At 46.5% G+C, this 21,137-nt stretch overlaps 1 protein-coding gene across 1 annotated transcript in view; it reads left to right on the top strand.

The window, feature by feature from the left end:
• COL14A1 (collagen, type XIV, alpha 1) overlaps positions 1 to 21,137 on the top strand; it is a 193,140-nt gene that overhangs the window by 77,841 nt on the left and 94,162 nt on the right. The window contains exons 14-20 of the mRNA XM_015412024.1: positions 322 to 448; positions 2,020 to 2,159; positions 5,579 to 5,711; positions 9,945 to 10,016; positions 10,227 to 10,378; positions 19,380 to 19,509; positions 19,610 to 19,732. Of these exons, the coding sequence (XP_015267510.1) occupies positions 322 to 448; positions 2,020 to 2,159; positions 5,579 to 5,711; positions 9,945 to 10,016; positions 10,227 to 10,378; positions 19,380 to 19,509; positions 19,610 to 19,732 (877 nt within the window). The remainder of the gene's footprint in view (positions 1 to 321; positions 449 to 2,019; positions 2,160 to 5,578; positions 5,712 to 9,944; positions 10,017 to 10,226; positions 10,379 to 19,379; positions 19,510 to 19,609; positions 19,733 to 21,137) is intronic.

Here is a 21,137-nt window from a genome sequence, read left to right on the forward strand (position 1 = left end):
CAGGCTAGATAGGTGGGGTGGGACAGGGCAGATTGGGGGGGGGGGGGTTTCCCTTCCTCTCCCCTTCTGTTCAGAGTAGTCAAAGGGGAGGAAGCACATTGTTTCAAAACGGGGCTCTTGCCAGATCACCAAAGTGTATATCTTAGGCTCTCATCCAAGACTCTTACTTTCCCCCTTGAGCAGTAAAGTGATCTTAAAGAGACACTTGCTCAAAACAAACTCAGCTTTTGAGTTCTGGGAGTAAACAGTGCAAGCCAAATGAGTATGCCACGGGACTCGGGTCACATCGTTTCTCATCCTCTGTGCCCTTTTATTCTGCAGGAGGAGGTTGGTCATGTTTCAACCCACACGCTGAAGAGCTTGACATCCCTCACGGAGTATACCGTTGCTATTTTCTCCCTCTATGACGAGGGGCCGTCTGAGCCACTTACTGGCAGTTTCACCACGAGTGAGTCTGGCTGCATTTTGGAAGGCTTTCCAAGCAGGGCTATTATATTCCTTTACTTTTCTGGAAAATGTTGCAACTACCTTAATCTCCCTTTGTGGTTTTTTTTTTTAAATTCAAGGAGTGTAATTCTTTCTTTTTCATTCATCTGACAGTCTGGATGCTACCTAGTGCTTAAAGCAAATGCAAATGGGTATTTGAAATAGCTAATCTTTAACTGGATTTAAAAAAAAAAAGCAGTTGTCACAGAAAGAAAAAAGAGAAATTAAAACACAGAATGGTTGAAAGCAAGCCAAGTTCTGCAAATGCACTAAATAAATTGAGTAGATGAAGCTAACTACTCAGTGCTTATTTAAATAATGTTAACTTTCCGGTGGGGGATTGCACTGATTTTTGAACCACAAAGCACCATTCTTCTGCAAATTAGAACTTTCAAACCGATTCCTGTCAAAAGAAAAGATGAATCTCCCAGTGGGTAGTCTCCGCCCTATAGATGTTTAGGCAAAGAAGAAGAAATGCACAAACCCCGGTTAATAATAATAACAATGTATAGCATTTGTGTTGTGCTTTGGAGGTATCACGTCACTTCATCTCCATTATCCTTATGATTACCTTGCAAAGTAGGTCAATATGATGATCTCCATTGGATCAGCTCCGAAGGTGGAGAGCAACCTTGTTTAAGGCACCTTTCTGAGTTTATGGCAGAGGTGGCATCTTGACTGGGCATTTCATGGTTCATAGTTCCAACTCCTACAGTACTCTCATAAACGTATACTGTGAAAATCTTGTTGGTCTTTAAGGGGCCACTCGGCTTGAATCTTGCTGTACCGTATGGCAGCAGCAGTTGTAGCTGTTAGTGCACCATCTTTAGAAGAGGAATTCCCTTTCTCACCATGACATGAGGACACCATCTTTAGGAATTCCCTTTCTCACCATGACATGAGGGAATGCCTCATCTAAGAGACTGCCTGCTAAAACACGCACGTTTGTCATCTGAAAACAAAGTTAGGTCCTGGTCACACATGCCAGAAAACGGGGGTGGGGGAGGCATGGTGATTTGCACCGTCGCAATTTGACATGCCCCAATGTGATCAGACGCGATGGCGTTTTTTCCATCGGTGGGTGTTTCCTGCGTGCTCCAACCAGGAAGCAGGGGCACGAGAGGAGCGCGCTGGAGCGATCACATGGAGAGCGTCCGGCTGCAGGCTGTCGCAACCAGTTGATAGCGGATTTTCCCCGGGTACTTTTAAACCCCGCTTCTTTGCTGACTGCTACGGGTTGCTGACGGGTGCGGGACGCTGGCCAGCTGTGTCCATTTGATTGTGCCAGTAAAATCCGGCCAGCATTTGTGAGTATCCCATGGCAAATTGTGTGTGTGATTGGGGCCATAGTTTGCTTTTTTTATTCCTTGGGAACTATTTTCGTCTATTTGCAAGTATAACAAAACAATTAAAGCTCATGTGATGAATCAATTAAGATGCCGTTCATCAGGTGACAGTCTTACTTGGATGCTAATGTTTGTAGAGACATCTAGAATTCTGACAGGGTTCTCCCTCTGCAATGCTGTCTTGCAGAAAAAGTTCCAGCCCCTCAGTACTTGGAAATCGACGAAGTATCCACAGATAGTTTTAGAGCAAACTGGAAGCCACCATCCTCTGACGTGGCCCTTTATCGACTAGCATGGATTCCATTGGGCGGAGAAGATGCCGAGGAGGTGAATGTTTTTGATTCTCTTAAGATGTTGCAGTGGCTTCTGAACCGTGAGCAGTGCAGCTTGGAGAATTATTATAGCTTATTAAGACTTTTTTTAAACAGTTTATTTTCCAGTATTTCAATTTAATTACAAACATTTCATTGTCTCAGATTACACAAATCTTTAGAGTCATTGTATCCATTTACATGCCTTATATCCACTATTTGCTATTTTCTCTTTTCCTTTTCATATCATAATTTAACATGTTTTATCCAGTTATAAACATGTTTTATCCAGTTATAAGTGGAGCTGCGGTGGCTCAAGTGGTTAAGACGCTGAACTGCAGGCTGTGGAAGGTCAGTAGTTCAGTGGTTCAAGACCCGGGTGCCGCAAGACAGGGTGAGCTCCTGTCTCTAGTTCCAGCTCCTGTCAACCTAGCAGTTCGAAAGCAAGAAATTGCAAGTAGATAAATAGGGACCACTTCGGTGGGAAGGTAACAGCGTTCCGTGCGCCTTGGTGTTTAGTCATGCCGGCCACATGACCACGGAAACGTCTTCGGACAGCGCTGGCTCTTCGGCTTTGTAACGGAGATGAGCACCGCAACCCTAGAGTCGGATTCGACTGGCTTTCGAGCAAGGGAACCTTTACCTTTACCTTATCCAGTTATAAACCCTTAACCATCTTTTATCCTGTATTATTTTGGTCTTTATCCTGCAGTATTAAACTCAGATTATCCATTTGCGCTAACTCGAGGAGTTTTGTTATTAGGTCCTCTTTCGAGGGAGTTCTATCCCATTTCCAATTTTTAGCCACTAATATCCTCGCAGCTGTTATAATGTATACTGATAAATATACATCTTGTTTTACATAACCTTTTGGAATTATATTTAATAGATAAATTTCAGGTGCTAACAGGACATCTAGGTTTAGTATTTCCAGAATAGTATAATTAAGACTTTTCTTGTGTTTGGAAATCAGTCGTGCAACAGGGTGGCCAGCTCTGGGTTGGGAAGTACCTGGACATTTTGGAGGTGAAGCCTAAAGTGGGATTTGGGGAGAGGAGGGACTTCGATGGGGTAGAATGCCATAGAGTCCATCTTCCAGAGTGGCCATTTTCTCCAGGTGAACTGCTCTCTCTGTTGGCTGGAGATCAGCTGTAATCCCGGGAGATCTTGAGCCATGGGGGCTGGCAATCCCCGGGGGGAACCCCACCCCGATGTGCGCGTCACCAGGACTCTATGGTTTCCCCTCCGATGGTCGTGGCCCCGCCCCCAGCGTGCCCGGCGTCCTAACATCACTTCCTGGTGACGTGTGTGCGGCGCCCGGGAGTCCCCCGCTGCGGCGAAGAAACAACTTGGCGACCCTAGTGTTGGTCTACATTAGAAGAGCGAGGGCTGAGTCCTGTAGCACCTTAAAGACCAACAAGTTTTCTAGGGTATAAGTTTTTTCGGAAGGAAGATTTGATTCTTGAAAGCTTCTACCCTGGAAATCTTGCCGGTCTTTAAGGTGCTACTGGACTGGAATCAAGTCTCTTGAAAGGTAATTTTCCCACCATAATGGATGTTCCTTGGCAATGCACGGCTGTAAGCCATAGCAAAGAAGTAGGCTCTAGTTACAGTGAACTCTAAGACCTGTTGACCAGCCTCTCCGGCAGCCTTCCTGCCTCTTTTTACACAGGCTGTAAGAAAACTAAGCTTCCCCACCATAATGGATGTTCCTTGGCAATGCACAGCTGTAAGCCATCGCAAAGAAGTAGGCTCTAGTCACAGTGAACTAAGACCTGTTGACCAGCCTCTCCAGCAGCCTTCCTGCCTTTTTTTACACAGGCTGTAAGAAAACTAAGCTGCGGTGGCTCAAGTGGTTAAGACGCTGAACTGCAGGCTGTGGAAGGTCGGTAGTTCAGCAGTTCGAGACCCGAGTTGCCGCATGACAGAGTGAGCTCCTGTCTCTAGTTCCAGCTCCTGCCAACCTAGCAGTTCGAAAGCAAGAAATTGCAAGTAGATAAATAGGTACCACTTCGGTGGGAAGGTAACAGCGTTCCGTGCACCTTGGTGTTTAGTCATGCCGGCCACATGACCACGGAAACGTCTTCGGACAGCGCTGGCTCTTCGGCTTTGAAACGGAGATGAGCACCGCAACCCTAGAGTCGGACTCGACTGGCTTTCGAGCAAGGGAACCTTTACCTTTACCTTTAAGAAAACTAAAGACAAAGAACGAAGGAAAGACAAAGACGCGTTAGGAGGGCTTATGTCCTGAGTCTGGGCTTCATAAATACAAAGGGCATTTTCACACATGCTGGATAACACAGTTTCAATCCACCTCAGCAACCATTTGCAACCTTGCCATTTCACGCAGTTAAATCCAGTTGCGAAGCGGATTGAAAGTGCATTATTTAGTGTTTGTGAAAGCACCCTTAAGAGTCCCACAAAACTCTTGGTGTGGAAGTTGTCATTGGTTATTATGTTGCACGGAATAAATAGCAGCGTCACTTTAAACCCCCCCCCCCCAATATCTCACTTTTCTCCCCAATAGTGACCCAAAGTAGCTTACACCATCATTTTTGCCTCCGTGTGGAAGTTGTCATTGGTTATTATGTAGCACAGAATAAATAGCAGTGTCGCTTTAAAAAAACAAACAAACCCTATATCTCACTTTTCTCCCCAATAGTGACCCAAAGTAGCTTACACCATCATTTTTGCCTCCTTAGTTTTTTCTCCTAGCAACAACAGTCCTGTGAGGTAGGTTAGGCTGAGAGTGGCTAGCCAAAGGTCACTCAGTAAGCCTCCATGGCAGAGTAGGGATTTAAACCCGGGTCTCCCGGATCCGAGTCCAACACGTGGACCACCATACTCACTGGCTCTGTACGCACTGAATCCCTACACCCTTCAAGACAAAGCCATCTGTGCTGTATGTTAGTATTGGCAGAAGCAATACCAGAAGCACTAGGAAGAACTGCTTTGGGACTGAAACTTTCCACGGGCAGGGTGGGGCTCTGGAGCTATTCCTGGATGTGATAGCTTTGGTAGAAGGGAAGTAGTTTATTTGAAACAGCTTTTCCTCCTAGCCTTCTTTCTTCCTTTCTTCCTTTTTTTTTTTTGAACTGTGGTTACAGAAAAAAAAATCAAAAATTGAATACAAGCTGTTTTGTAAGCTCAATGAATGAATTATGTAGGCGAAGCCATTTACTATCCGCTGTTTACTTAAGGAAGTTTGCCTTCCAGGATTCAGTTGCACTGATTACTTTTTAAGTTCTCAGAGAACTGCTCATGGTTAATGTCTTTGGAGTAAGCAAATGGTTTGCGAGTCATTGGGCTGGCGGCACACTCGTAACATTTAAGTTCTGTAATTCTCTCTCTTTTATATTCCAATTCGCTTCTAATTCTAATCGAGCAGGGGCCCCCCCCCTGATAACCCATCTTTACATCTTCTGTTTGCTTAAGATCGTCTTAAGTGGAGAGATGGACACCTATGAGATTGAAGGCCTGGTACCCGGCACGGAGTACGAGGTGTCTTTGGTGGCGCTCTTTGATGATGAGAGCGAAAGCGACGTTATCGCTATTCTCGGGACCACACGTAAGACAAACTGTGTTACAGCATCCCTCCTAAAGGTCAATTCTTGAGCGTAGGGCTGGCATCAGCGTACTCTGAGGTGGGGCAGCTGCCAGGCCCCAGTGAGGACCACTGCCACCATCCCCACAGCAGCTCACCACCCCCTGCCACTTGCCTGTGCAACATCAACCCCCCCCCACCCGCTCACTTGTAAGTGCTCCACCAACAGCATCCTCAGCTGGTGGCGATGAGGTTCGCTTTAAGGGCAGGTGGTGGGAGGATGCACTGACAGGTAGGGGACATGCCAGAGGAAGGCAGGCGTGAGTGGGGGGCTGGTGATGGGCATCCCCACACCAGCTCACCTCCCCCTGCCACTTGCCTGTGCAACATCACCCCCCCCCCGCTCACTTGTAAGTACTCCACCAACAGCATCCCCAGCTGTTGGCGATGAGGTTCGCTTTAAGGGCAGGTGGTGGGAGGATGCACTGACAGGTAGGGGACATGCAAGAGGAAGGCAGGCGTGAGTGGGGGGCTGGTGATGGGCAGAGAGGGACGGGGGTCCTGGGAATTCCCCCCCCCAACCAGCCCTGTGGTTCCTGACGGGCTGTTATCCTGCAGGACCACTGACGGTCAGGAGCAAGTGTACCCAAGCCTCAATAGTTCTTATTGGGTTAACTGTTAGCAGAGTGCTTTAAATAGAGCTACTAATGCAGGAGCGTCTTTCCCCCCAGGTTACAAAGCTACACAGAGCCACGTTGCAAGTTTAGGACTAATGCTAGTCACTTTGTTCTAGAACTACAATCTGGATAGGAAAGCTTAGAGGTAAGATAGTGTTCTAGTCTAACTAACTACACATGGACATCTCGCAGGGCTCTTTTTGTAGAAAAAGCCCAGCAGGAACTCATTCGCATAATAAGCCACACCCAACAGCAGAAACACATTAGCATATTAGGCCACACCCCTGACAGCACAGCTCATTAGCACATTAGGCCGCACCCCCATGTTACCAGAAGTGTGGTCATCCAGCCACACCCACCTTTTGCTTGTTATTCTGTTTACCTTGTTTGTTGTCAAAACCCAGGGCTTTTTTTGTAGCAGGAACTCCTTTGCATGTTAGGCCACACACCCCTACTGTAGCCAATCCTAATGAATTTCTGCTGTTGGGTGTGGCCTATAATGCTAATGAGTTCCTGCTGGGCGTGGCCAACTTGGGAGCCAGCCGGAACGCTGTTACTGTGTGTTCCATCTGGATCATGGTGCCCGGATAAGGACAGCCTGTGTGCAGAGAGATGAGAGTTCTGGGAGAGAGTGAGCGGAAGGAAAGACGTTGTCCCTGAGAATGCGGTCTACATTTCAAAGGGGACAGTGGCAGAAGAGTAAACACAGGAAGAAAACGTAGGGATTGCCTCTCTGGCTATCTGACTCTTTTGCCACAAAGTCTGGAGGCTCAGGCAGGGGACGGTGACCAATCCTTCACTTCCAACAGTTCTGCCAGCACTGCAGGGACCGTTCTGCTCATACCTGGCCAGCAGCACAAACCAGGGGTGTTCGCTTCGCCACTGCCTCTGCAGGAGGAGGCAACAGGTATGCAGACAATCATCATTGGTGCCACTAGCCCAGTCTGAGCTGGGCGGCCCCTATAATGCTGGCTTGTAGTGCCAATAATCGAAGTCTAATGATTCATTTTTTTTAAATGCCTCAGAAACCACCAAGTTTGGCTTGCTTCTGAGCCATTTTACCTTCCTAGTTCATCACATTGATTCCCAGGAGAAACGGTTGGTAGGGTAAAGTCTGCTTGGAAACAGCACTCTCCATTCTGTAAGGGCTCTTCATTCTGCTCCCTGGTGTTTAAGGACTCTCTTTAGTTTCTTAGTGGTGAAGGAGATGCACTTGACCACTGCATGGGGCGTTTTTACCTATTTCTACGGTGCATGTTGCAGAGGTACTCCTTGGCAATACTTACGTTGAGAGTGCCATATTATTCAGTCCTGACTGTGTGTGTGCAGGGAAGAAAGGCGGCATGGTACAGCCTGATCTCATCAGATCTCGGGAGCTAATCAGGGTCAGCCCTGGCTAGTACTTGGGTGGGAGACCTCCAAGGAAGACCACAGAGGAAGGCAATGGCAAACGACCTCTGCCTCTCATTTGCCTTGAAAGTCCCTTGCTGGGGTCACCATAAATTGGCTGTGACTTGACAACGCTTTACATGTGTCCCGCCGCGGGCTTCTCTGTGGCCTCACAGGCCGCTGCGGTGGGACTGGCGCGGTCCACGCTGGGCTCCGTACTAATGCCAGGAGGTGGACGGACTGGGGGGGGGCAGTCCTGGAGACGCGAGCGTCCCCAACCTATTCCCTCAGCGACAGCTGAGACGCTGAGGGAACTCAGGGGAGAAGGGGCGGTCCAGCACGGAAAACGCTCCTTTGGCTCAAGGGGGGAGGACCCAGGTAAAAGACAGAGGAGATTGGAGGGTCCCTGCCTTACCTCTCACCCCCGGAATGAAAGTGGCAACAGGCGACAGGCACAGCGTCCGAGGCGGAAGTAGACACTCCCCTGAATGCACAACTCCACGGGGATTTGAAGGGAGGCGGGGCAAAACAGGGAAACCCTCAGGGATTTGGGGAACGGAGACAGAGACAGATGAAATAGCCTATGGGCTCTGATGGGTGGGTCTGCAAGGTGGGGAGGAGGATAAAAGGAAGGAAACGGAAAGTGCCGGGGAGGATTTCAGAGATAATCGCACTGGCAAGACAGAGAGAGAGCAAAACGGCGATTACTCTGAGAAAGGGGCCTGGAGTGTGAGGCAACACCCATCCCTTTCACATCTGAGGTGCTTGTTTCCTTTCCTAATTATCTCCTCAACACGGCAACAGGGTTTAAAGGGCCCCGGGGGTAACCCTGAGCACGACAACATGTATGTGCAATTGTTTCAAAAGAAATTAAAGAAGTAACTGAAGAAGCTCCACATATTAGAGTATGGATGAATGGGAACAGCAGCAAATGAACCAGTGTCACTTGTTTCTGTCGCTCCCCTGGAACCTGACCTTCTGGTTAAAGATTTTAAATGGTCAAGGAAGTCAGAATAGTGTTGCCAGCTCTGGCTTGGAAAATGTCTGAAGATTTTTTGGTGGGGTGGATCTTGGGGAGTGGAGGGACTTCAGCAGGGTTATAATGCCATAGAGTCCACCTTCCAAAACAGACATTTTCTCCAGGGGAACCAATCTCTGTAACACGGAGGTCAACTGTAATTCTGGGAGATCTCCAGCCCCCACCTGGAGGTTGGCAACCCTAAGTAAGAAGGAGGGGGCTACTGTCAGGGAAGCGATTAGGATATATGAAAGTGACATCAGAGTGTTCCCATCAACTCAAACAGATCTCGCGACAGAAAAAGATGAAGAGAAGGTCAGAGGGAAGGGGAAGAGAGTCAGAAAAGAGCAGGAGGTATAACACTGATATACAAGTTTTATTGGAAACAGTCAGGGCTCTTTTTGTAGAAAAAGCCCAGCAGGAACTCATTAGCATAATAGGACACACCCAACAGCAAAACTCATTAGCATATTAGGCCACACCCTGACAGTACCGCTCATTAGCACATTAGGCCACACCCTCATGTTACCAGAAGTGTGGTCATCCAGCCACACCCATTTTCCCCTTCTTATTCTGTTTTCCCTTGTTTGTTGTCAAAACGGCCAGGGCTTTTCTTGTAGCAGGAACTCCTTTGCATAACAGGCCACACACCCCTAATGTAGCCAGTCCTAATGAGTTTCTGCTGTTGGGTGTGGCCTATTATGCTAATGAGTTCCTGCTGGGCGTGGCCAACTCAGGAGCCAGCCGAAACTCCGTTCCTGTGCGTTCCTGCCCAAAAATAGCCCTGCTGAAACTATTGGAAATGTAAATGATTGTAGTAACAAAGTTAATGAAAATATTAAGCTTTTCATGAAATGGCATGCAGCAGGAGGTCCCAAATTCAATCCCTGCCAGCTCCCGCTAAAAGTACCAGGCAGGAGGTGATGTGAAAGACCTCAGCCTGAGACCCTGGAGAACCACTGCCAGTCTGAGTAGCTGGTATTGACCTTGACGGGCCAAAAGGTCTGATTCGGCGTAAGGCAGCTTTGTGTGTGTTCCTCTGTTCAAACAAAACAAAGAAAGTGCACCTCCCAGCAACCTAGGGAGTTCTTAAATTAGTCCCATATTTCCACAGTTCATAGATACTGAAATTTGTAGCATAGATAAAGGCTTTTATATCATGTTGTTTTTCAGTTGACAGGATTACTACTGAACTGACCACTACAACCACCACGAGTACCACGACTTCCCGACCTACAACTGCAGGTATGAAAAATGTAGGAAAAATCCAGCAAGATACATATCTTTGCTTGGTTTTACTGTGAGCAAACACTAGTTTTTCTTATGTTTTACAAATTACTGAGGCTTAATGACTGTTGTGTTAGCTGTTTTTGTACAAAAAAATAATATAACTGATATGCTTCAGAAGATAAGTTTTGAGTAAGGACTGACGGTACGCGTTTAATATCATTTCAGTCTTTCGAACGGGAATTAGAAATCTTGCTATAGATGATGAAACTACGTCAAGCTTGAGGGTGAAATGGGATATTTTGGACTATGGCGTCCGCCAGTTCAGGGTGGCATACCTTACTGCTGTCGGCGACCGTGCTGAGGAAGCGGTAAGAACGGTTGGTATGAATTTTGTATGGCTAAGTTGGGAAGTTCCATGCCAAAGCTCATTCTGACTCATTGTTGTAGCCATGGTCACCTGAAGCTACAACTTGTGCATAATTTTGTTTGCTCATTGCTATTGCTGTTGTTGTACAGTTGATTAATACAGTGTACATGGAGCTTTACTCAGTTGTTGTTGTTGTTGTTCAGTCGCACAGTCGAGTCCGACTCTTCACGACCCCATGGACCAGCTCCCGCCAGGCCCTCCTGTCCTCCGCCGTCCTCTGAAGTTGGCTCAATTTCATGTTCGTTGCGTCACTGACACTGTCTAACCATCTCATCCTTTGCCGTCCCCGTCTTCTTTGACCTTCAATCTTTCCCAGCATCAGGGTCTTCTCCAGGGAGTGCTCCCTTCTCATTGGGTGGCCAAAGTATTTGAGCTTCAGTTTCATTATCTGGCCTTCCAGGGAACAGTCAGGGTTGATTTCTTTTAGGATTGACTGATTTGATCTTCTTGCAGTCCAAGGGACTCTCAAGAGTCTTCTCCAGCACCATAGTTCAAAAGAATCTATTCTTCGGCGCTCGGCCTTCCTTATAGTCCAACTCTCGCAGCCATACACGACTACTGGGAATACCATTGCTTTGACCATGCGGACTTTTGTTGGCAGGGTGATGTCTCTACTTTTTATCATGCTGTTTAGATTCGCCATCGCTTTCCTCCCAAGGAGCAGGCGTCTTTTAATTTCATGGCTGCTGTCACAGTCTGCGGTGATCTGGGATCCCAGGAACGTGAAGTCTGTCACCACTTCCACGACTTCCCCTTCTATTTGCCAAGGAGTGATGGGGCCGGATGCCATGATCTTAGTTTTTTTGATGTTGAGCTTCAAGCCCAGTTTTGCGCTCTCCTCTTTTACTCTGAGCAAGAGGCTCTTTAGGTCCTCTTCACTTTCTGCCATTAGAGAAGTATCATCTGCATATCTGAGGTTGTTGATCTTTTCCCCAGCAATCTTAATTCCCGCTTGTGATTCATCCAGGCCAGCATTTCGCATGATGTACTCTGCATATATATTAAATAAGCAAGGTGACAATATACATCCTTGTCGTACTCCTTTTCCTATGCTAAACCAATCAGTTGTTCCATATCCGGTTCTAACTGTCGCTTCTTGGCCCTTATACAGGTTTCTCAAGAGACATGTGAGGTGGTCTGGTACTCCCATCTCTTTAAGGACCTGCCATAGTTTGTTGTGATCCACACAGTCAAAGGCTTTAGCATAGTCAATGAAGCAGAAGTAGATGTTTTTCTGGTACTCTCTTGCTTTCTCCATAATCCAGCGAATGTTGGCAATTTGATCTCTAGTTCCTCATTACTCAGTTCCCCCCCCCCAAAAAAAAGGGTTCCTGCAGCAGCGTGTAAGAGACAAGGAAAATGAACTTAGCACAATTTGTCTTATGTATTCTGACATAGAATCATGGAATCATAGAGTTGGAAGGGAACACCACATCTTTTTATCTGGAGTGGTATTGAACCTGGGACTTTCTGCATGCCAAGCAGATTCTCTGCCACTGAACTGCAGTCCCTTCTCCTTTTGGGGTGATCAAAAGGAACCCCTCCTCCTTTTTTCACCAGTAGAAAAGCTGGTTGGAGCCAACCCAGTTGCTGGGATGAGTGGCCTCTGTGAGACTTAGTCTTTCAGCCTAACCTACCTCAACAGGTTAAAAACATAAGAACATAAGAGAAGCCAGTGTTGGATCAGGCCAAAGGCCCATCCAGTCCAACACTCTGTGTCACACAGTGGCCAAAAAAACTAGGTGCCATCAGGAGGCCCACCAGTGGGGCCAGAACCCCAGAAGCCCTCCCACTGTTGCCCCCCCCAAGAAAAACAGGTGGGTAGCCATGTTGGTCTGAAGCAGTAGAACAAAGTTTGAGTCCACTGGCACCTTTAAGACCAACAAAGTTTAATTCAGGGTATAAGCTTTCATGTTGGTCTTAAAGCCGCCACTGGACTCAAACTTTGTTTTGTTACCTCAACAGGGTTACTATGGGGAGAAGGGAGAACCAAATCACTGCCCTGCCCATCTTGGAGAAAGGGTGTGCGTGTGATAAAAAGATGCTACATTATTAGTTTGAGGAGGGATTCGGAGGCAGACAAAGAGAGAAACTGCTTCGACTTAAGAGAGCGTTTCCACGCCCCGGGAGAACGGACAGAGTCACGCTAAAAGTCAAGAGACCTTTGCTTCGTGGAGAGTTGGATCAACAAAGGGCAGAAAGTCTGAATAGGGACAAGGCCGCAGAGAGGGTCAGAGCCATTCCAAGTGAGAAGATATTTCATGGGAGTCTGCTGAGGTGTTCATAGCTGACCTCAGGATTAAAAAAAAGCATTCTAGGGTTTCCCCCGCTCCACATTTCTTGCCTGCTTCAATTTTGAAACGCCTTAAGCAAAGAGATCTGAGTACACGTGTGCCCTGCCTGGATTAATCTCTGGCACCAGACAGCGTAGAAATGTTTATAGATGGATACATTCTGCCAGTTTTTAGAAGTTCTCTGGTTCCTTCTGCCTCTTTAAATACCACATCAATTCCTCATTTTCCTTGTACAATCAATAGCTTTTACTTTTTGAGTATGACCGTGCCTCTTTTAAGGAACTCTATCTGCAGCCTGAAGTTGTACAGCCCGGAGACAGGTTTGCCATCTCCATGAGGACTGGACCTTAGAGATTTTATTTAAGTCATTTGTACCTTGCCTTTCTCTCCAGAGGGGACCCATTGTTCTCCTCTCCTGTGTTCTATCCTCACAACGACCCTGTGAGGTAGGTTAGGCTGAGAGAGTGTGACTGGCCCAAGGTCACCCAGCGAGCTTCTGGTACAAGTGGGGATTCGGACCTGGGTCTCCCAGATACTAGTCCAGCACTCTTAACCACTACGCCACACTGGCTCTTCTTCTGCTGTATAGCTTTTGTGAATAGTGGAAGTATATTGTTTGCAGTTGGGGACGGACACAAACGACCATAGCCCTTTGTAAGATGAAATCTGATGTGCTTCTAGAGAATGTGACTTCGTGGCATTGTGCACTCGCTGTGTGTTTGTCGTTTCAAAATTGCTGCTGTGCTCTTGGTGTGCAATATTGCTAGCTCAGCTAATCTGTAAGAAATGCTGAGCAGCTGTAGCTTTTCTGCAGTTGGCAATACGTGGGGGCCAAGCATTTAAATTAATGACATTAACTGAATATCAGTTCCATAAAAATGCGGAAAGCTGGAGCTTTGTTTCTTCCTTTGGCAGCCGCTTCCCATACAGTCCTACTCTGTGCTCTAGTCATCTTGGAAAGCTGGGGCTTTTCACTGCTTTTGGCGGACACTTTCCACATTGGCCCTGACTGCCAGAGAATCCTCCAGCATCTGCCACGAAATCCCTTCTGAATGCAGAGGATTCTAGGACATGCTGTAGAGCGCTCATCCAGATGGTACCGGATACTGGCTCTGCTTCTTTGACGTGTTTGACTTCACTGTAACCCCCAACCAAACAGGGATTAGGCTCATGAAGGCTGTTTCCAGTTACCTACAGAAAAGAGCAAGAGTCCAGGAGCACCTTAAAGACTAACAAAATATGTGGCAGGGTATGAGCTTTCGTGAGTCACTACTCACTGCTTCAGATAAAACTCACAAAAGCTCATTCCCTGTCACAAATGTTGCTAGTCTTAAAATGCTACTGGACTCGTGTGCTGCCCCAGCCAGTGTTTTAAACTGTAGTTAAGTAGAACTGCCATATATCTTTAAGAGCAGTGGTCCCTGGGAATTGAAGTCTTTAGTTAGACATCCCACAGCATCCGGCACACAGACGCGCGAGGATTTGAGTTTTACAGCTCTCTTCCCGTGGCCTTTGTGCTCTTTAAACGGCAAGGAGATGGGAACGCCCAATCCTTTTCACCATGAGCCAGTGAACTGAATTCGATTACAAAAGATGTGAACTTCACCAGTTATTCACCCTGATTGACTGTAAGTAAGGACATCTTCTGAATGCATATGGAATTTAATACAAAGTGATTTAATTCTACTTTGTTCTGGCTGTGTGTTGATCACGTCCAGAAGGCGCTGTTGACTTCCGACTTAGCGCTAGACGGAACAACACGGCTACCCATCTTCAGTTACCTATGGCTCTGCATTGAAAGGGAAGACTGATAACGGAGAACATGTACTCTTTCCTGGAATCCCACATACACCATTATTGAACTTTTCATCTATGTATCCTTGAGAAGATTTCAAAGAACCCCCTGTGCTACTTTGGAACACAATATGAACATCCCTGTTCTGATGGTTGAATATCCCATTCCTAAAAATTGTTTGTAATTGCAAACAGTGTTTCCACTAAAGTACTTGGAGACAGTTATCATATCACCTCTCAGTCGTCTCCTCTCCAGGCTAAACATACCCAGTTCCTTCAGCCTTTCCTCAGGGGGGTCTGGAGACAAAGTCCTATGAGGAAAGACTGAAGGAGCTGGGCATGGAGAGGAGACGACTGAGAGGTGATATGGTAACCATCTTCAAGTACTTGAAGGGCTGTCATATAGAGGATAGTATGGAGTTGTTTTCTGTTGCCCCAGAAGGTCGGACCAGAACCAACGGGTTGAAATTACATCAGAAGAGTTTTCAGCAAAACATTAGGGAGAACTTCCTGACAGAGCAGTTCCTCAGTGGAACAGGCTTCCTCAGGAGGTGGTGGGCTCTCGTTCTTTCAAAGTTTTCAAACAGAGGCTAGATGGCCATCTGTCAGCAATGGTGTGCACTTAGGCAGATCATGAGAAGGAGGGCAGGGTAATGCGGATCACCACTTTGGGGTCTGGAAGCAATTTTTCTCCAGGCCAGTTTGGCTGGAGATCCTGGAGGTTTTTTGTCATCTTCTGGACAACTGGACATGGAACGATGGGCACTGGGGGTTGGGGGGGGGTATTTGTGAGTTTCCTGCATTGTCCAGGGGGTTGGACTAGATGACCCTGGAGGTCCCTTCCAACTCTATGACTCTATGGTTCTACAGCTGTTTTTATTCATCACAGATATTTAGGGTCTAAGTCTCACAGGGGCCACTCATCCCAGCAACTGGGTTGGCTCCAACCAGCTTTTCTACTGGTGAAAAAAGGAGGAGGGGTTCCTTTTGATCACCCCAAAAGGGGGAGGGGCTGCAGTTCAGTGGCAGAGCATCTGCTTGGCATGCAGAAAGTCCCAGGTGTAAAATAGTCAAAAGTGTTTAATACTCAGACTATTAATGGATCTTGCTCTATTGGAAAGAAGAGATTTCTTTGCTTTTAAAAACCTTTATTTCTAAGGGTAAAAGGTATACGGGATTACTACAAATAAACATAACACTAACAGCTACATTTTCTAAGCTGCCTATAGTCAAACCTAGCACACAGATAATGGAGAAACTCTCCTTCTTCTTGACCCCTAGAAAGGAAGTCACCTGAAACAAATGACCAATCTGTATCACAGTAGAAAGCTACTTTTCCCGGGCTAATTCCCCATTGGCTCAGTGCCAGGTATCCCTTCCAGGTCGGTCTAAACAATAGCAATACTAGGAAAACAAGTTAACCCTATAATGACTGAATTGCCAGACCTTGTAAACACATACATTTCCAACACCAGGTTCAATATTTTTCCAGATAAAAAGTTGTGGTGGTGGGTGATGTGAAGGACCACTGCCCCAGATGCTGGAGACACATAGCCAGTCCGAGTAGACAATATTGACCTAGATGGACTCATGGTCTGATTCAGTATACGGCAGCTTCATGTTTGTTCATTGTGCTATGCTGGCAATCATGGGGCTTCCTTAGACACAGATAAGGGGCTGTGGTAAGGAAGGGAGGTTGAACAAAAAGCTGACTGGGTCTCATTCACTGCCTCCCATTTTTACCCAGTTTTTCAGTTACATCTTCATCTTAAAATCTGACTGTAGATGGTCAATCGATCTAGACCCCCATTCTCAACTTCAGTCTCTGTTTTCTGATTTTGAACCCTGTCGGCCCATCCAGCATATTCATCATATTATTAAGGAATGTGTGCAGACTAAAGAAAAACTTAATGTTTTTTAAAAGCCCCTCCCCTTCCAAGTGGAAAGGAGTCCATGCCATTGATTACTGCTGAGAGAAGTCTTCTGTCTCCTGCAGATACGCAGGGTGTAGGAGGAGGGGGGGGGGCAAAATGAAGAAATCCATTAGACACAAAAGGATATCACCGCTACATATTCAATGTACTTAACTGCGAGCTGCCTGAAGCAGGTCTCTGGAGAGGAGGTGGCATATACATTTTCTAAATAAATACACTTAATAGCCGTTCCCTCTCTCCAGGGATAGCAGTTCTTTCAATGGTGCCAGGAGTGTCATGAAACGACTTTTCCGAGATCTTTGAAAAGAAACTAAACTAAAATAAAACTGACAGAAATGTGTAGCGTAGCATAAGGATACACAGGGCTATTTTGGGGCAGGAACGCACAGGAACGGAGTTCCGGCTGGTTCCTGAGTTGGCCACGCCCAGCAGGAACTCATTAGCATAATAGGCCACACCCAACAGCAGGGACTTATTAGGATTGGCTACATTAGGGGTGTGTGGCCTAACATGCAAAGGAGTTCCTGCTCCAAAAAAAGCCCTGGGTTTTGACAACAAACAGGGTAAATAGAATAAGAAGCAAAAGGTGGGTGTGGCTGGATGACTTCACTTCTGGTAACATGGGGGTGTGGCCTAATATGCTAATGAGCTGTGTCATCAGGGGTGCTAATGAGTTCCTGCTGGGCTTTTTCTAAAAAAAAGAGCCCTGAGGATACACATGAACACGCATGAAGCTGCCTTATACCAAATCAGACCATTGGTCTGTCAAGGTCAGTATCATGTACTTAAGCTGGCAGTGGCTCTCCGGGGTCTCAGATGGAGGTCTTTCACATCACCTACTAGCTGGTCATTTTGACCGGAGTTGGTGGGGATTGAACCTGAGCCCTTCTGCATGCAAAGGAGAGGCTCTTCCTGTTGGAACAGGCAATGTCTGGTGTACAAAGAAGAAGAGAAGAAGACCCTGCAGGGGGCAGCAAGAAGACAATTAGATAGGATAGTGAGGCCAGCACCTTCTCTCCTGTTAAGTGCCATTCCTTCTGTCTCCAGATTGCTACTCTTAGGGCAATATCTTCCTTCTTCTTGGAAGTTCCACACTTTGTGTCTCAGTTTGTGATGTCATTAGGACCCTATCTCTGTCTTTCCTCTTTTACTATCAAGTATGTTAGTTCCTGAATGGACCTTTCTCTACACTTTAATCAGGTTATACACCTGTGCTCTGTCAGTTACTCTGCCAGCACTTCCACTGAGCCACAGCCCTTCCTCTGTCTGACAGGCGGCTTGATAAATGATATTTTTCTTACTTCTCCTATACACGTACATGTGGGAAAAGAAGCATGGACCTGCCTGTACAAGTAGATCTTTATTTAAGTCTCTTCTGTCAGCGCCTTCACTATTGGAGGTCTGGCGAGCAGGCAGGGAGCCTTTTCTCATGATGCTGAACATGTGGAACACCCTTCACAGGCAGATTCTCTTGAGACATTTCCTGTCGAAGCACCAAGCAAGGATCTTCTTTGTTCTCTTCTGCATTTGGTTGGTTCTGCTACTCTGTGGTTATTTCATTTAGGATTAACTTTTGGATTTATGTTATTGTTTTGCATTTTGATTGTAATACCAAAGTTGAAATCTCTGAGCAAATATCAGTTCGGGGGGTAGGGTGTAAATATTTTACTGCTCTGACCTAAATACTCCGGGCTGGCCTGATCTTGTCAGATCTCAGAAGCTAAGCAGGGTCAGTACTGGTCAGCATTCTTCCCTCTAAGCTGAGTTAGTGTGAGCTAGCTCACAGTTTTTTAGCCTCCAGCTCACACATTTTTTTCTTAGCTCAGAATGGGTGGCTCCAGAGCAAACTAATTCATGCAGTAGCCAAACTGTTCACTCACAACTTTAATGCCAGTAGCTCACAAAGTAGAATTTTTGCTCACAAGACTCCACAGCTTAGAGGGAACATTGCTGGTCAGTATTCGGATGGGAGAGAACCAGTGCTCCCTCTAAGCTGTGGAATCTTGTGAGCAAAAATTCTACTTTGTGAGCCACTGGCAATAAATTTGTGAGCGAGCGATTTGGCTACTGCATAAATTAGTTTGCTCTGGAGCCCTCCTTCCAGAGCTAAGACAAAAATGTGTGAGCCGGAGGCTAAAAAACTGAGCTAGCTCACACTGACTCATCTTAGAGGGAACACTGGAGACAACCAAGGAATACCAGGGTTGCAATGCAGAGGCAGGCAATGGCAAACCACCTCTCAACATCTCTAGCCTTGAAAACCCCACAGGATTCACCATAAGTGAGCTGTGACTTGAGGGCAAAACAAAACAAAATTACCACACAAACAATGATAGAATGTGCTAAAATCACACAGGTAGTTTAGGAGCCGTGGCACACAAATAACTTGAAACGCATGCAGATGTGGTAAAATGTGAAAAATCTTTACATGGAATTCCATATGTGGATGTATACTTCCCACACACACACCCCTGCACAACTTCTGCCTGTGTAGAACAAAAAATCACCTGTGAGGTGGGCCCGGATACTCAGAGATGCACTTGCACAGAAGCCGGGTACAGAAGCTAATCTGAGGCATGGTGGAGAAACTGATCATCAATCTTGCTTGTGTTTGAAGAGAAGAAGAGGAAGAGAAGATTTATACTTCCCTTCACTACCCAAAGGTGTCTCAGAGCGGCTTACAAACTCCTTTCCCTTCCCCTCCCCACAACAGACACCCTGTGAGGTAGGTGGGGCTGAGAGAGCTCTTGACAGAAACTGCTCTTTTTTCAAGAACAGCTCTTATCAGAACTACGGCTTGCCCAAGGCCACCTAGCCAGGTGCAAGTGGAGGAGTGGGGAATCAAACCCGCTTCTCCCAGATTAGAGTCCGCGCACTTAACCACTGTACCACACTGGCTCTCATGATGTTTGATGTTTTCCCTATCCAGGTAATGGTGCCTGCGAGGCAAAACAGTTTGCTTCTCCAGCCCCTGCTCTCGGACACAGAATATAAAGTTACAGTCACTCCCATCTATTCCGATGGGGAAGGTGTCAGTTTGTCAGTCCCAGGAAAAACCTGTGAGTACAAACATTCTCTTTTTAAAGTGGCCAAAGTATAAGCAGCTATCTGCACAGATCGGAATTTAATTTACATGGTGGTGGTGGTTGTCGTTTTTAGTGCCACTGTCTGCTCCGAGAAATCTGAGGGTCTCTGAGGAATGGTACAACAGATTGCGCATTAGCTGGGATGCCCCTCCGTCGCCCACAATGGGATACAGGATTGTATATAAACCCGTGAACAGTGAGTGGTTTAATTATACCGGATGTAAGAATGTTGCCCTGACTTGGATAGCCCAAGCTTGCCCGATCTTGTTGGGTGCTGAAAACTAAGCAGGATTGGCTCCAGTGTTCCCTCTAAGCTGTGGAGTCATGTGAGCAAAAATTCTACTTGGTAAGCTACTGGCATTAAAGTTGTGAGCGAGCCATTTGGCTACTGCATTAAATTGGTTTGCTGTGTAGCCCTCCTTCCTGAGCTAAAACAAAAATGTGTGAGCTGGAGGCTAAGAAACTGTGAGCTGGCTCACACTAACTCAGCTTAGAGGGAACAGTGATTGGCTCTGGTTAGGACTTGGATGCGAGACCACCAAGGAAGTCCCTAGGGACTCTGGGGCAAGTGATGCTCTGTCATCTTGGTGCTTGGGGGGGAGTCAACAGTGGGAGGGCTTCTAATGTCCTGGCCCCACTGGTGGACCTCCTGATGGCACTGGTATTTCTGGCCACTGTGTGATACAGAGTGTTGGACTGGATGGGCCTTTGGCCTGATCCAACATTGGCATCTCTTATGTTCTTATGTTCTTATGAGTTGCTGTGCAGAGGCAGGGAATGGCAAACCAACTCTGAATGTCTCTCGTCTTGAACACTCTATGGGGTTGCCATAGGTCGGTTGAGGCTTGATGGTAATAAATAAATAAATAGTGATCTTAAACGTCCATTAAGCCAAACTTGTAAACAGTCATTCCTTAAGGTCTAGTTTTTTTTGTTTTTTTCTTTCTACAAATAATAGCTGAATCGATGAACCAATCTCTCAACTGTATCATTCCAGACAGCAAATAAGATCTCAAAACACAGAATGGTCCCCCTTGAAAAATCAAGGTGGGGTAGCCGTGTTGGTCTGAAACAACAGAACAAAGTTAGAGTCCAGTGGCACCTTTAAGACCAACAAAGTTTAATTCAAGGTGTGAGCTTTCATGTTGGTCGTAAAGGTGCCACTGGTCTTCTAGCTTCCCTCTTGAAAAAGTTTCCTACACACAGATTAACACGTCAAGTGAAAATGCTGATTTAAAATCCTTCTTTTTGACACAGAAGAACATAAGAGAAGCCATGTTGGATCAGGCCAGTGGCCCATCCAGTCCAACACTCTGTCACACAGTGGCCCAAACCCAGGTGCTGAGGTCCACCAGCGGGGCCAGAACTCCAGAAACCCTCCCACTGTTGTCCCTCAAGCACCGAGAATACAGAATATCAGTACCCCAGCCATAGTGTTCCATCTATACCTTGTGGCTAATAGCCACAGATGGACTTCTATTTCATATGTTTATCCAATCCCCTCTTGAAGCTGTCTATGCTTGTAGCTGCCACCACTTCCTGTGGCAGTGAATTCCACATGTTAATTACTCTTTGGGTGAAGAACACTTGTTTTTTATGTG

Source organism: Gekko japonicus, unplaced genomic scaffold, assembly GCF_001447785.1.
Source record: "Gekko japonicus isolate JY-2015 unplaced genomic scaffold, Gekko_japonicus_V1.1 scaffold906, whole genome shotgun sequence".
Classification (NCBI taxonomy): domain Eukaryota; kingdom Metazoa; phylum Chordata; class Lepidosauria; order Squamata; family Gekkonidae; genus Gekko; species Gekko japonicus.